This window comes from Panicum virgatum, chromosome 1N (assembly GCF_016808335.1).
Source record: "Panicum virgatum strain AP13 chromosome 1N, P.virgatum_v5, whole genome shotgun sequence".
Lineage (NCBI taxonomy): Eukaryota > Viridiplantae > Streptophyta > Magnoliopsida > Poales > Poaceae > Panicum > Panicum virgatum.
The window spans coordinates 64788650-64804868 of record NC_053145.1 but is presented as its reverse complement, the minus strand read 5'-3'; the positions used below and the strand labels follow the sequence as shown (position 1 = coordinate 64804868).

General features: G+C 53.4%; 1 protein-coding gene across 1 annotated transcript; it reads left to right on the top strand.

Moving 5' to 3' along the window:
- The first annotated feature begins 13106 nt into the window (after positions 1-13106).
- LOC120657492 (transmembrane 9 superfamily member 11-like) lies at positions 13107-15654 on the top strand. The gene has a single exon (XM_039935815.1). It carries the CDS (start codon positions 13318-13320, stop codon positions 15310-15312), a length of 1995 nt encoding a protein of 664 aa, XP_039791749.1. The 5' UTR covers positions 13107-13317; the 3' UTR covers positions 15313-15654.
- Positions 15655-16219: the final 565 nt, after the last annotated feature.

Sequence of the window (16219 nt, the reverse complement as noted above, 5' to 3'; positions counted from 1 at the left end):
CCGCCGGCAGCTACGACGCTTTGAAGCTCCGGGCCGTGTGTCAGCCTGTGGAGGTGCGCGGTGGTGAGGTGGAGGCGGAGGCTCGGCTCCATGGCTGGGCGTGACGTGCTGCGCGGTCATCGGTGGCGGCGCGTGGGCGCAGGCACAGGCCCGGCACACGGCGTGAGCGGCGGTGCAAGGCGGCTGGGAGGAACACGGCATGGCATGCGTGATGCTCGGCACGGGTGCGGCATGTGTGGCGGCCAGCGGCGTGCGTGGCCAGCAAGGCAGCGGTGGCTCGACTCAGCGGCAAGGAGCGCGAAGACGGTGGTGATGCGAGGCCCGAAGGAGTGCTCACGGTGGCCTGTACGGCCGCCGGGCCGTGTGTCGATCCGCGCGAGGGAGCCCGTGGTGACGCGAGGCGCTGTGGCCAGACAGTGGATCGTGCGTCGGTCCTGTCTTGGTGCGGTGGGGCGTTGTTCTGGCCGGGGAGCAGCGGCGTGTGTCACCAGGGCCGGAGAAGACGGCGTGTGTCGCCAGAACCATAGATGATGGCGTGTGTCGCCGGCGGAGAAGAAGCTCGGCGTGTGTCGCTGAGGAAGAAGATGGAGGTGCGCGGCATCGATTCGCATGGAGGAGGCCTCGTTGTTCGAGCGAGCTAGTGGCTCATGGCGGGGCTGAGCGGGTGCTGCGGAAGACGGCGTGTGTCGCCAAAGAGGAAGAAGAAGGCCGCGGCGTTGCGGAGGCACAATGCAGGGGCTTCGATGTCAAGCTTAGGGGGGGTGAATGTTAGAACTACGCTTGACATGAGCGTGTGTGTGCTGTGTGCGTCGTGTGCGAGTATGTGTTGCGTGTGTTGCTAGGATGGCCGTTGTCGGTACACTCAGATAGGGGGTACCCTCTCCTACAAGACAAGGACGAGGGCGCTCAGGAGCGGCAACCACGGACCACGGGCCCGGACCTCCGCGGACAGGTCCCGATCCTCCGCAGGCCGGACCTGGGCCTCTACAAGTGGAAGTCGGACCTCTAGGAGGCCTGAGTCATCAAGCCAGCCAAGCGCAAACCTCGGGACCTCCGCTCCCCGCTCGGGAAGGGGTCCGGAGCCGCCACGTCCACCTGTGGGCGCGACCGCCGACCCCTGGGTCCGGTGCCGCCACGTTTCCCACAGTCGCGAGTCTTCCGCCTGAAGCCAGCCCTCCTGCCGCATTAAATGATGGTGGTTGAGGCGTGCGCTGCCAGAGTAGGGCATCGGATGCCCACTCACGGGTTGGACAGCGCGTGACATGACAACACGGTAAGCCCGCCTGTTTCCAAGGCGGCTCGTCTGTTACCGAGGCACGCAGCAGTGTCTCAGCGCCGCGCGCATGGGCGACGAGTCATGATAACCAGCTACTAACTAAAGCAACAGTGCACGCTGCTACAGCAGACTGAGTCAGTAGTTTGGCGCTTCATCATGACCTCGACGCGCGGCTGCAGAGGCTAGACTCTACTCCGATAGGAAGCTCAAGACAATCCTTGGTCAGAAGCTACGCACGGAAGCCGACGACAAAATCTCCGGATCTGAGGCATTGAAGGCCAAAGTGTAGTTTGTAATACATCACCGGGCCCACCTGTCGGGGTCCCGCTCAGTGTACTGCTCCCCTTGGGCTTATAAAAGGGAGAGCACGCACGGTAGAAAACGGGGTTCAAGTCCACAAAACCAAAACAACTGAGTCACAACTCTCGGAACACTCTGAACATATCCTCCCTCTCGGGCTCAGAGAGCACACTCTGGGGACAGGCAATACAACACAAAGTGGACATATAGTATTATGCTCCGGCAGCCCGAACCACTCTAAATCCTTGTGTGCTTCTCGCATTCATTCGCCTCTAGATCGAGCACTCCTTGACTGCCCCCCAAGCTCATCCTACACTTAGGATTAGGCGGTTGCAATCCGCCACCCAGCTGGAGAAATCCTTTGACATTTGGCGCGCCAGGTAGGGGCTAGCTTGGTTTTTGCTTGATCGCCCACTTGGCATCTCCATGGCTCGGATTGTCGAGTTCCATGACCACCCGATAGGGGAGGGCACGGCGACACCCTCGCCGCAGGCCTCTCACCGTCCAACGCCGAGGGCTGCTTCCCACGGCGCGCGGCAGCGTGCAGCGGAGTGTAACACCCCGGGTGTTTACACAGTAATTAATTAAGTGTCTGCACAGTAATTGGGTAGGTTTGCTATGCATCATGTGCTAGAATTACTTAAAAAGGATCTTTTTGTAATTATGAAAGGGTATATGTGTAATTATGATTTTATGCAAGGTCCTTTATATAGTTATTTCTGAATATAGCTTTTGTGGAGGGTGTTTGTGCAAAATTTCAATGCATTTATTGCATGGCATCAATTTTTGCTTGAAGGTCTACATTTGAAATGAAATTGCTTTGAAAAAGACAAATTTCCTGGAATTCAAAATCCCTTCAACAGTTTTAATTTTAGCTCTTGAAGCTTTGGCCAAATAAATTTTTGCACAACATCAAAGTTGTAGATCTTGAAATTTTGAACAACTTTCATGTTGGGCACTTTTCCATTTGAGCTTTGATTTAAAAGTTATTGCTTGTTTACAGAAAGGTCCCTGGAACTTTTGGAAATTGCAAAATTGCCCTTATGACCATCTCCCCCTCTCTGCTCTGCTTCTCGCCGCCGGCCACCGACAGCGCCGCCCGCCGACGATTTCCCGGCCTTCCCGGCCATCAATTCGCCGTGCGCTGGCGCCCACGCGTCGCGGACGAGCTCCTCCCCCGCCTGTTGCCTCGCGCTGGCGCCTCCACCCCTCGCCACGCCGCCCCGCCGCGCCCAGAACCTCCCCGCCGGCCGCCACCGCGACGCCGCCGTGGAGAGCCCAAACCCGAGGCCCAGCTCTCGATCTTTCGCGCGCCTGAGCACTACAAGAAGCCCCGCGCTCTATTCCCCTCCTCTTTTCGCCAGTTCCCTAACCCCACGCCCCAGAACGCCGCCGCCGCTCACCCCGAACGCCGGCGAGCTTCACCCCGCCGCGGAGCCGCCACCCCAGACCCGCTCCACCCCTACAGCCCCCACCTTTAGCACCGCCTCGACCTCGCGCAGCTCCCAGGCCACTTCCCCTCGCCTGAACCTCACCGGAGCACCCTCGCCGTCGCTTGCCTCCGCCGCCGACCCGCCCTGCTCCGCCGAGCCGCCGATTCCGAGCCCCTCCGCGCAACCCTAGGCCACCCAGAGGTGCGCCTTGCACCCGTGAAGCTCACGCACCCCTCCCCTCTCGCCGCCGGTGAGCCCCTCGCCGGGAAACGGCCGGTCAACCGCCGCCTCCCCTCTCTGACCCGGCCCAGGGACCTCGGGTTGAAAGGAAAGAAAACCCAGGGGGTTATTTGCATAGGTCTAGACTCAGATGAATAGTGCCAGTAGGGGCTGCTTTGTAATATTTTCAGTGAACTTTGAAATTCTAGATCAATTCGTAGAAAATTCGTAAAATAGCAAATCTTGATGTTTTGGAATCCTCTTGAAGAGCTCTATGCAGTAGAACCAGAATATGTTAGGCCTTAGTTGCAAGTTTTTGCTGTAGATGTTGTTTTGTGTTACTAGGTATATAACTACTTGTTCTTTAATCTTTTTCTTATCTGATGCTTGAAAGCTTGTATTGCTTTGAAATTTTGGTGGTAGTTTACTCTTGTTACACTAGCTTTGATATAAAAATTTCATGATCAGTTCTTTGTTGTAGATATTTATTTGATTTAATCTTTGTTTAATAGACTTTATTCATGGTAAATAGTTTCTGTTCTTAATAAATCATGAAAATATTCCTGAGTGTTCTTCTGGAGTATGTTAGCTTGTCCATGAAGTTTGAGCCTTAGTTCATGGCTAGATCAGGGGCTAAAATATAAATCTTGCTAATCTGTTGTCTGTTTTATTTATTTTCTCAGATTTATTTCGGTGTAGATAAAATCATGAAAAATTCACAGTAGATAGATCTTATCTGTGTAGATCTCCTGTTATTTTTTGAGCTTCTACTTTGCTATATTTTAGTCTGTATAATTCAAGCTTGTGCTAGGTGTTGCCTGCATAAATGTTTTATTGTGATTAAATGGTTATATGTCTTCATATGATTTTTGTAGGGTAGATTACTTTGTTCATGTTCTGTTTAGTGTAATTTTGGTAGATTTTATTACTATTTGTACTTTGAGTTGTTGATTTATTTACAAACCATGACTTAATTGTATAGGAAATCACCCCCACTCATTTTATGAAGTTAGTTAACTTCTTTTGTGCTGTTGATCAAGATGCCTTGTGTAGTTAAATTTGTTATTTAACTACTCTATAAACGATTGCCCATGTTTGTTTATAATGTTGTTCTTGCATTACATATAGATACGACTACTTTGTCAGACGGGACGTACGAGTTGATTCCGGAGTCTGACGGAGGTGATCTCGAAGCTCAAGTGAACACTGCGGAACTAACTGAAGCCCCGAACCAAAGTTCGGAAGAGCCTAGCGCTGAAATAGTTAGCAATTACCGAGAAGGCAAGCCCCGGACATAACCTATACTTCAAAATTAATTTCAATTACTGTATTATTTTACTTGTGCATTTACAGTTCATAGGAGTTGAATTGAAACTCTAGATGCATGATCCTAGGAACCTATGTGCTGAACACTAGACCTGAGTTCGACTATCTGCTAAGCTTATAGGAACGGTAAAAGTCGAGTGATTGCCTGTCACTCGCGAGCTTTATAGGAATTGCTTGTTTACTTTCTGTTATCAATATAAGGACGACGGACGGGGTTGTGTTCGATATCATGTCCTATGTGAGACCCCGTCTGTGTTGATAAACTTGCTAAGGTCGCGGTGTGTGGTAGTGCTGGTTAAGTTTTTGAAAGTACTAGTCACATGCCGTAAATATGGTACGCGGCAAGCCTAGTAGCCGATTGGACCGGGGAGTGGATATACCTCCCACTCTCTCAGTAGGGATAGGCTTTATTTTATGTTGCGCAACACTACGACTTCTAGGGACAAGGTTCGGCCTTGGAGCCCTGTAGTCGGGGAGAGTGGCACTATCCACAAGCCGGAAAGAAAGGTTAACGGTTGTTTGGGAATGACCCGACGGTATTCCAGACGTGTGTGCTAGGTTACCCTTGCAAGGTTGAATTTCGATTCAGAATCGTCCGCCTCTCACGATGAAATGAGACTGCTTGATCTCTTTGCCACACAGAGTAATAAGAGCAACAATATTCTTATTAATCTTGATGTTTGCTTAGAAGTTTCACCATGAATGATTAGTAGATGCTTACATAGAATGGTTAATCAACTAGAATCTTGCAGCTAAAAGTTGAAAGTAAGGACCTACTCTTTATTGCTTTTCAGCAAAGGAAAAACCAGAGCCTTACAAAGCCTTGCATAGTCTAGCTAAGGTGGGCTACTTATACCCGTTGTCGGTTAAGTCTTGCTGAGTATTAGAATACTCAGCCTTGCTGTTGAAACCCTTTTTCAGGTATGAGTTTTGAGGATCAGATCGCTAGCTTAACCTATCCTTGCTCGTTGCCTCCTGGCTGGTCCGTAGAATGGGATATGTCTTCGGCCGGCAATGACTATGACGAGTGATACCATGCCTGGGCTAGCCTGGTATCCTTCTTGCGACGTGTTGTAGCCGTCGTGTTTTATCTTCCGCTGTTTTAAACTCTGATTCTACACTTATGTTTGTATAACTGTTTTACTTAAGTTGGTTTTGTAATAATCTTTTGAACTGGTTTGTAATCTTTAATATGCCTGTGTTGTAAAATTGTGGTTGTAATATCTCTGGACTCGCCTTCGTGCGAGGTATGCTTGTTCGATCCGAGAATCGGTGGTTGTATCGGGACGTTACCCGACAGACCAAAAATTGTTCCGTTTGAAGTGCGTTTAAGCTAATGTTGCCTTTATGGTGATGGTTTACGCACTTGAGCCGGGATAATTTAGGCGGTTCTGCCACACGGAGCATGCCCCCAGAGCCCCCGCGCAGGTTGCTCCGAGCGAGCCGTTAGCCGCGGCCAAGGAGCTGCTCCGCAACCCGCCAGAACTGGCGGTCTCGCCGGATGCGATGAGGCAGTGGCGTGACGACATCGACCGCCTCACAATCCTGGCCCAGGCCACCCCCGGCTCCACGGGGACTGGGTCGTGCTAGCGTCGACGACAGGGTGGCGCACCAACCTTTGTGCGCTTTCCTACAGTGGGAAGCGCGCGGACAGCTGATCTGTGGGCAGAACTCAACCGCAGGTGTGCGGGAGAGGACGCCCGCGTCTCCATGGAGCGGGCACGTGAACGCCGGCTCCACATCGAGGGTCGGAACCTCGACGCCGATCTCGGCGCGGCGGCACCAAGGTCCCAGGGTCATATCCAGACCCCGGTGGCTGGTGTGGGCTGCGTCGCACTCGCGGAGCATCTCCGCGTGGCGGCCTGGCCACCCAAGTTCCGGCCGCACCTGCCGGAGAAGTACGACAGGACGACCAACCCGTCGGTATTCCTACAGGTCTACATCACCGTCATCACGGCAGCTGGGGGTAACAATGCCGTCATGGCGAGTTACTTCCATGTAGCCTTGACCGGTCCATCCCGGACTTGGCTCATGAACCTCTCCCCCGGGTCGATCCAATCTTGGGGCGAGCTGTGCGCGCTGTTCTCGGCGAACTTCGCCAGCGCGTACCAGCAGCATGGTGTTGAGACCCATCTCCACGCCGTGAGGCAGCAACCCGGGGAGTCGCTCCGGGCCTTCATCTCCCGCTTCACCAAGGTACGTGGAACCATTCACAGTATTTCTGATGCATCTATTGTCATGGCTTTCCGACAGTGGGTCCGTGACGAGAAGATGCTGGAGAAGCTGGCCACACACTAGGTGGAAACTGTTGTCACCTTGTTTGCCTTGGCGGACAAGTGCGCCAGGGCCGCTGAGGGCCGTGCATGGCACTCGGCCCCTCAAGATACGCCCGGGGGCCAGAACTCGCGCGGCAAGCGCCCACGACAGCAAGATGGCGACAGCGGGTCATGCTCTCCCAGCTCGTCAACAAGCAGGTCTAGGGGGAGCACAGCTTCAACAAATCCCAGCTCGTAGCATACCTCACTCATGTGAGGAAGCCCGCTCTGGCGGAAAGCCAACTCCGGTTGCACAAAGCCCGCTCCGGTGGAAAGTCCACTCCGGTCGCACTAAGCCGACTCTGGTGGCTCTCTCCGATGTTAAGCCGACTCCGGTCGCACCCCCGACTCTACATCTTTGTAAGTCCTACCCTTAGAAGCCCAGCAGGGAATAAACCTTTTTCTTTGTAACTAGGTAGTACTTCCGTGTGGTCCAGTCCGGTGAGCCTCCCCAATGGAGGGGTCCGGACCTCTACGAACCAGATTCAAGGAAGCGTACTCACCCTCCGGAGAGGTCCGGAGTCGTGTAGCCGCTTAGCCTGGTTCCGTACCCTAAGCCTGCATGCTCTACCTCCCTATGGCGAGTACCGTAGTACCTAAGACTGGGGGCCCGGAGGTCCGGACAGCTCCCGCCTCATAAACCCGTGTTCTGGCTTACATCGCACATCTCATGTACAACTAGTTATAAAGGAGAAGTTTATTCTCAGTTTGCCTCTAAGGATGTTACATTCCAATTTCAATCTACGCATTCTGTTTGCGCTAACCCCCGCGTGGTTCCCACTCCTGTGTCCGAATTGAGTTGGCCGGCATGTGGTTCAGATGGGGACCCCCTCACTGCTAGAGGGGGGGGGGTCCGGGTCCTTAGGAACCTGCTTCGGGGAAGAGTTACTTGTTCCCGGGGGTGGTTCGGAGCCTTGTGCAGCCGCTTAGCCTGGTTCCGTACTCTAAGCCTGCGCATTCCACCACTCTGTAACAGGTGACCTAGTACCCAGAACTGCGTACCTAGAGGTCCGGACCTCATTCTAGCTTGAGGGCTAGCCTCCTAAACTCTGTTCCACAGGACCGGCTGCGTATCTCAAAGGACCTCTGCCAACGGGATCCGGGACCACGTGGGCAAGTTACTAAACTCCAATCCTAAGTTGTGTACAGGACGGGGGGCCAGAGTACCTGGAGACCGGCAGCACCAGCTACTGGCGTTGTAGGCATTGAAGGGGACGAATTCCCCCGTGAAGAACACCGGCGCGGTCCGTCCGAGCAGGCGACAACCACGACATGGATTTGGCCCCACCTACGGGTACATACCTCACCCGCAGGTGGGCCTGGGGGCCTCTGTCGGTACACTCAGATAGGGGTACCCTCTCCTACAAGACAAGGACGAAGGCGCTCAGGAGTGGCAACCACGGACCACTGGCCCGGACCCCCGCGGATAGGTCCCGAACCTCCGCGGGCCGGACCTGGGCCTCTACAAGTGGAAGCCGGACCTCCAGGAGGCCTGAGTCATCAAGCCAGCCAGGCGCAAGTCTCGGGACCTCCGCTCCCTGCTCGGGCAAGGGTCCGGAGCCGCCACGTGCCCCCTGTGGGTGCGGCTGCCGACCCCCGGGTCTGGTGCCGCCACATGTCCCACAGGCGCGGACCTCCGGACCTCCGCTCCCCGCTCGGGTAGGGGTCCGGAGCCGCCACGTCCCCCTGTGGGCACGGTCGCCGACCCCTGGGTCTGGTGCCGCCACGTGTCCCACAGGCGCGAGTCTTCCGCCTGAAGCCAGCCCTCCTGCCGCATTAAATGATGGTGGTTGAGGCGTGCGCTGCCAGAGCAAGGCATCGGATGCCCACTCACGGGTTGGACAGGCGTGACATGACAACACGGTAAGCCCGCCTGTTTCCAAGGCGGCTCGTCTGTTACTGAGGCACGCAGCAGTGTCTCAGCGCCACGCGCATGGGCGACGAATCATGATAACCAGCTACTAACTGAAGCAACAGTGCACGCTGCTACAGCAGACTGAGTCAGTAGTTCGGCGCTTCATCATGACCTCGATGCGCGGCTGCAGAGGCTAAACTCTACTCCGACAGGACAGCTCAAGATCATCCCTGGTCAGAAGCTACGCACGGAAGCCGACGACAAAATCTCTGGATCTAAGGCATTGAAGGCCAAAGTGTAGTTTATAATACATCGTCGGGCTCACCTGTCGGGGTCCCGCTCAGTGTACTGCCCCCTTGGGCTTATAAAAGGAAGAGCACGCATGGTAGAAAACAGGGTTCAGGTCCACAAAACCAAAAACAACTGAGTCACAACTCTCAGAACACTCTGAACATATCCTCCCTCTCGGGCTCAGAGAGCACACTCTGGGGACAAGCAATACAACACAAAGTGGACGTAGGGTATTACGCTCCGGCGGCCCGAACCACTCTAAATCCTTGTGTGCTTCTCGCATTCATTCGCCTCTAGATCGAGCACTCCTTGACTGCCCCCCAAGCTCATCCTACACTTAGGATTAGGCGGTTGCAATCCGCCACCCATCTGGAGAAATCCTCCGACAGCCGTGGTCTGCAGTTGCGTTGCGGCCATGGCGTGTGTGTGTTCAGTCGCGTTCCGGTGTGTTGGATCGAGCACGGGCCAGCAAGAGCGCTGCTGTGGGCTCGATCGGTGTCAGTTAGGAGAGGGGGCTGCGTGTTGCCGATCCGTTGGTGTGGCCGCATCGTCCTTCGAGCGTGGAGTTCGTGGACGACGTGGAGCGAGTCCCGCGGATCATGGCGTGAGTGCCGAGTGTGGAGGATAGCTCCGGGCGCCTCGGCCTATTTGTACCCCCCGTGCTCCTTCCTGTTGGGGCGCCGGTTCCATTTTAGTGTGAAGAAGGCCAAGATACAGGAGCATTTTGGCTCCGCGGCGTTCTTCCTCCTCGGGTTCCCTATGTGTGCGAGCGCTAGAGAGAGCGAGGAAAGGTGCTAGCAGGTGGAACGTGCGTTCCTGGGCGCAGCCAACAATTGGTATCAAGAGCCAGGTTAGATCATCGAGGGATCCGTTCCCCTTGCCAGAGACGTGCTGGTGGTGGCCGGCACAAGGCAGTGCTCATGGCAGCAGCTGGCACAAGCTGGAGCCCGCCAGCAACTACGACACTTTGAAGCTCCGGGCCGTGTGTCGGCCTGTGGAGGTGCGCGGTGGTGAGGTGGAGGCGGATGCGGAGGCTCGGCTCCATGGCTGGGTGTGACGTACTGCGGGGTCGTCGGTGGCGGCGCGTGGGCGCAGGCACAGGCCCGGCGCACGGCGTGAGCGGCGGCGCAATGCGGCTGGGAGGACCGCGGCATGGCATGCGTGATGCTCAGCGCGGGTGCGGCATGCGTGCCGGGCAGCGGCGTGCGCGGCCGGCAAGGCAGCGGTGGCTCGACTCAGCGGCAAGGAGCGCGAAGACGGTGGCGATGCGAGGCCCGAAGGAGTGCTCACGGTGGCCTGTACGGCCGCCGGGCCGTGTGTCGGTCCGCGCGAGGGAGACACGAGGCGCTGTGGCCAGACAGTGGATCGTGCGTCGGTCCTGTCTTGGTGCAGCGGGGCGTTGTTCTGGTCGGGGAGCAGCGGCGTGTGTCACCGGAGAGTAAGAAGAAGGCTGCGGCATTGCGGAGGCACGATGCAGGGGCTTCCATGTCAAGCTTAGGGGGGTGAATATTAGAACTAAGCTTGACATGAGCGCGTGTGTGTGCTGTGTGCGTCGTGTGCGAGTATGTGTTGCATGTGTTTCCAGGATGGCCATGGTCTGCAGTTGCGTTGCGGCCATGGCGTGTGTGTGTTCAGTCGCGTTCCGGTGTGTTGGATCGAGCACGGGCCAGCAGGAGCGCTGCTGTGGGCTCGATCGGTGTCAGTTCGCAGAGGGCGCTGCGTGCTGCCGATCCGTTGGTGTGGCCGCGTCGTCCGGGCGAGCATGGAGTTCGTGGGCGACGTGGAGCGAGTCCCGCGGATCATGGCATGAGTGCCGAGTGTGGAGGATAGCTCCGGGTGCCTCGGCCTATTTGTACCCCGTGCTCCTTCCTGTTGGGGCGCCGGTTCCATTTCAGTGTGAAGAAGGCCAAGATACAAGAGCATTTTGGCTCCGCCGCGTTCTTCGCCATTGCTACTGTTCATCTTCCTCCTCGGATTCCCTGTGTGTGCGAGCGCTAGAGAGAGGGAGGCAAGGTGCTAGCAGGTGGAACGTGCGTTCCTGGGCGCAGCCAACACGCTCGAGCGCGGCGTCCCGGCGGCGCCGCTTATGGGAGCTCCTGCCCACCTAACGGGTCCATGCCGCCCGGTGTGGCGTGGGAAGCTCGAGCTCTGCGACGACGGAGAGTGGGACGTCGTGTGGGAGGCGCTCTTCGGCGAAGCCGCCGTCCGGTGCATGGAGCTCCGGGTTAGTGCATCTGTTTTTGCATCACGGTATTTGAGCTGTCAAGTTGTGATTGATGAATTGCAGTGATTAATCCATCTTCAGATGCAACGTCCCGGGGACTGAATTCCATTGCTCGCGAGGGGAAGTTTGCAAGCTCATCCATCATGCGGCAAGACCGATGCTGGTGCGTTACAACACTACAAGAGACAAAACTCCATGAAGCATTGGCAACTGAATTTTTGGTGCAGCGACATGTGGAATTTGGCTTTCCTGCCTTGTGGGAGAAGTTAAGGTGATGTTCTGCTAGCTTTAGCTTGGGACCCTTTCTTTTTGTCAAAGCTACACAAGTTTAGGTTTTTGGTACTATAGCATATTTCGCTGTTATTTGATAATTAACATGTAATTATAGATCAATTAGCCTTAAAAGATTCATCTCTTATGAAACAGTAAAACTATATAATTAGTTATTTTTTCATTTACATTTAATGTTTTATACATGTGTCAAAGATTTGATGTGATGAGTACTTTAGGAAAAATTTTTGGTAACTAATCTTGCCCTTTCTGTCTTTAACCAAATTTCAGGAAGCTGGATCTCGATACTTGGCCATAGTCCATAACTGTCATCGTCGTCAGTCATCACAATCACTTTTGAACCCTTGGAAATTCATATTCACCCAGATTATACATATTCTCGGTTCGGTCGGTCCTCTCCCACTCAAACGAGCTCTCTCGTGTGTTGGGGCTGCGAACGTGACGCCGGATCTGCTGGCGAGGACGGAGGAGGACCCTCGACATGGTGGTGCTAGGTCACCAAATCGGGGTGTGTTTAGATCACTTGCATTTTTGTGTTTTTTTAAAAAAAATTTAATATTTGAAATATTAAATGTAGACTAATTACAAAACTAATTATAAATCTTGTATGTAAACTACGAGACGAATCTAATGAGCCTAATTAATCTATCATTAGATCATATTCATTGTAGCACTACTGTAGCAATTTAGTGTCTAATCACGTCATAATTAGGCTCATTATATTTGTCTCGCGATTTACCGTACATTTATGTAATGCGATTTATTTTTTAATTATATTTAATATACCAGTCAAGTGATTTATAAAAAAATTTGTATTTTGCTTGGAATCTCAATGTACCGCTCTTGCGACGGGGAATTCCTGACGGAAGCTTCCACACGCCCAAAATCCTCCCCGTGCGCTTCCGGCGAAGGAGCGCATCCAGGGTTCACCAAACCGGCCGGAACCGGTCCGGTTACCGCGGTTACCGGTCTAACCGGCCCGGACCGGTACCGGTTCCGGCCGGTTTTAAACCGGCCCAAATTCAAATTTTAAATTTGAATTCTAAAAATGGAAAAATTCCAAAAAAATCTTAAAAATACTTCAAGTTGCGACGAATTTAATGATGTCAAATTTTTTCAAATATTCGTTCATTTAGTATACTTTGCGAGCATTTGAAGTTAAACAAAAAAAATGTGCATACAAAAGTATAAAAATATAATGTAAAAGTAGTAAAAAAAGGGTTGGAGGGTTCATTTAGGCTAAAACATGTTATATAAACATTCATTTAGTATACTTTGCGGATATTTGAATTTAAACAAAAAAAATTGAATTTAGCGGGTTACCAGTCAAACTGACCGGTTACCGGTCAAACCGGACCGGTAAACCGGTCTAACCGGCCGGTTAGCCGTTCGAAACCGGTATAACTGTGGATTTTAAATTCAAATTTGAGTTTGATCGGTTTTTACTGGTAACCGATCAAACCGGACCGGTTAGCCGGAACCGGGCGCGGCAGTTCGGTCCAAACGGTCGGATAAAAAAACCCTCAGCGCATCACGCCGTATAAATCACCCCACCGTCCCCGACCCCCTTGTCATTTCGTCCCCACCCCGCCCCCAGATCTGCTCCGCCGCCACCGACACCCCCTCCCCCCTTCCTCCGGCGAGCTTCCTCGCCGGAGCAGGGCAGCCACCACCGCCACCACCACCAGCAGCGCGCCGCCACACCCAAACCCTACCGCGGCCCGGATCCGCCTAGAGCTCGAAGCCCCCCCCCCCCCCCCCCCCCCGATCCAGATCCAAGGCCAGCGATGGCCCGCCTCGGCGCGCTCCTCCTCCTCGTCGCGGCCGCCTCGGCGGCCACGCTGCTGCTCTCCGCGCTGCCTGGCGCCCGCGGCTTCTACCTCCCGGGGAGCTACCCGCACAAGTACAACCCCGGCGAGCTCCTCAACGTCAAGGTGAACTCCCTCACCTCCATCGACACCGAGATGCCCTTCAGCTACTACAGCCTCCCCTTCTGCGTCCCGCCCGAGGGCGTCAAGGACAGCGCCGAGAACCTCGGCGAGCTCCTCATGGGCGACCGCATCGAGAACTCGCCCTACCGCTTCAAGATGTACACCAACGAGTCCGACGTCTTCCTCTGCCGCTCCGCGCCGCTCGCCCCCGACGCCTTCGCGCTGCTCAAGAAGCGCATCGACGAGATGTACCAGGTCAACCTCATCCTCGACAACCTCCCCGCCATCCGCTACACCAAGAAGGACGACTACTTCCTGCGCTGGACCGGCTACCCCGTCGGGATCCGCGTCGGCGTCGACTACTACGTCTTCAACCACCTCCAGTTCACCGTCCTCGTCCACAAGTACGAGGACGCCAATGTCGCGCGCGTCATGGGCGCCGCCGACGCCACTGACGTCATCCCGGCCGGGGCCAAGGACGGAGGCGCTGCCAACTCTGGCTGGATGGTGGTTGGCTTCGAGGTCGTGCCATGCAGCATCAAGCACAACCCGGAGGATGTCAAGTCGCACAAGATGTACGACCGCTACCCCAGCAAGATCAAGTGCGACCCGACCACCGTGTCGATGAGCATCAAGGAGAACGAGCCCATTGTCTACACTTATGAGGTCTCTTTCGTGGAGAGCGATATCAAGTGGCCCTCGAGGTGGGATGCCTACCTGAAGATGGAGGGGGCCAAGGTGCACTGGTTCTCCATTCTCAACTCCCTGATGGTCATTGCCTTCCTTGCTGGTATTGTGTTTGTCATACTGTTGAGGACTGTGAGGCGTGATCTGACCAAGTATGAGGAGCTTGATAGCGAGGCGCAGGCGCAGATGAATGAGGAGCTGTCTGGGTGGAAGCTTGTGGTCAGTGATGTCTTCCGTGCCCCAAGCAAACCGATGCTGCTCTGTGTCATGGTTGGTGACGGCGTTCAGATCCTTGGGATGGCAGTCGTGACCATTCTATTTGCTGCACTTGGTTTCATGTCCCCAGCCTCCCGCGGTACTCTGATCACAGGCATGCTGTTCTTCTATCTGGTTCTTGGAATCCTGGCTGGATATGTTGGTGTTCGTGTATGGAAGACCATCAAGTGCGGGGATCACTCTGGGTGGGTGGGTGTTTCATGGCGGGTGGCCTGCTTCTTCCCCGGCATTTCATTCCTGATCCTGACCACACTCAACTTCCTGCTGTGGGGAAGCCAAAGCACCGGTGCCATCCCCTTCTCATTGTTTGTTGTGCTGCTTCTGCTTTGGTTCTGCATCTCAGTGCCTCTCACACTGGTCGGTGGATTCCTTGGTGCCAAGGCACCACACATTGAGTACCCTGTCCGCACGAACCAGATCCCTCGTGAAATCCCACCTCAGAAGTACCCATCCTGGTTGCTGGTTCTTGGTGCTGGCACACTGCCCTTTGGCACCCTATTCATTGAGCTCTTCTTCATCATGTCGAGCATATGGATGGGGCGTGTGTACTATGTTTTTGGATTCCTCTTCATCGTCTTGCTGCTCCTGGTTATTGTCTGCGCTGAAGTTTCACTTGTTCTGACATACATGCACCTGTGCGTTGAGGATTGGAAGTGGTGGTGGAAATCTTTCTTCTCATCTGGATCGGTGGCAATCTACATTTTCTTATACTCGATCAACTATCTCGTTTTTGACCTCAAGAGCCTGAGTGGACCAGTGTCTGCAACCCTCTACATTGGTTACTCGCTCTTCATGGTGATTGCTATTATGCTGGCAACTGGCACGGTTGGGTTTATTTCTTCATTCTGCTTTGTCCACTATCTTTTCTCATCGGTGAAAGCAGATTAAGTTTCTTCCTGCTGAGGAGTGGATCACTCAATTGAGAGGTGAGCATAATGGTCATTGAAATGTTTGTAGTCACAAAAATCTTAGTTCATGTCATCTTTTGGTATACAGAGCCCAAATAACTATTGTTAGGGCTACTAGGGTTCATCAATGGGTTTTATGAAGAGGTGTTAGCAGCATGCACGATGTAATAGAATGAATTGCTTTATTCACATGTTGTCTTATTTTAGTTGCTTAGTCTGCCATTATTATATCAAATTGTACGCTTAGTATCATATCTGCTTCAAGTTATGCTTATGATGTTTTTTTCCTGAAATATTATATCCAGTTATTTCCTCATGCTAATAGATCCTTGCAGTTCCACATTGCTGCTGCAAAATTATGATGATACATTGCCTAAGTTTGTTTAATCTGTCTGTTTTGTTGTCATGAATATGTATGTGCTGTACTGCTATGTGATGTATCAGTTTGATTTTGAGCATCTGACAGCATCCAGTCTGTAGATAGTCTTTTTCCACAGTGGTTGATTGCTAGACAACTTCCATGTAGCTTATCGATTTATGTACGTGCTCATTTTGGGGCCCAATAGGCCGTGAGCTGTCACCCAAGTATCCTGTTGATTTATCTATTTTTGCCGTTCATTTCTACAGTCATTGATTGTGCAATAGCATTCATTTCCTAGTGAACGAGTTAGTAAATTGTTTAGTGCCTCTAGCTTAGAATCAAGCTGGAGAACCTTCGGAGTCTTGACGGTGTCTACTATATCTTGCTCTAACCTTGTAGCATATCGCTGACGGTCACCAAGTTCTTGTCCCATCATTTTGTTTGTCTCATTCATTTTTTATTGTTACATGGATAGATTAGTCGTGGTCCAGTGCTCTCGATGCTGCAATGTTTTCCTAATGTATTA

Excerpts from the sequence above, each read along its gene's own strand:
- LOC120657492 (XM_039935815.1), top strand. The coding sequence starts at position 13,318 with ATGGCCCGCCTCGGCGCGCTCCTCCTCCTCGTCGCGGCCGCCTCGGCG.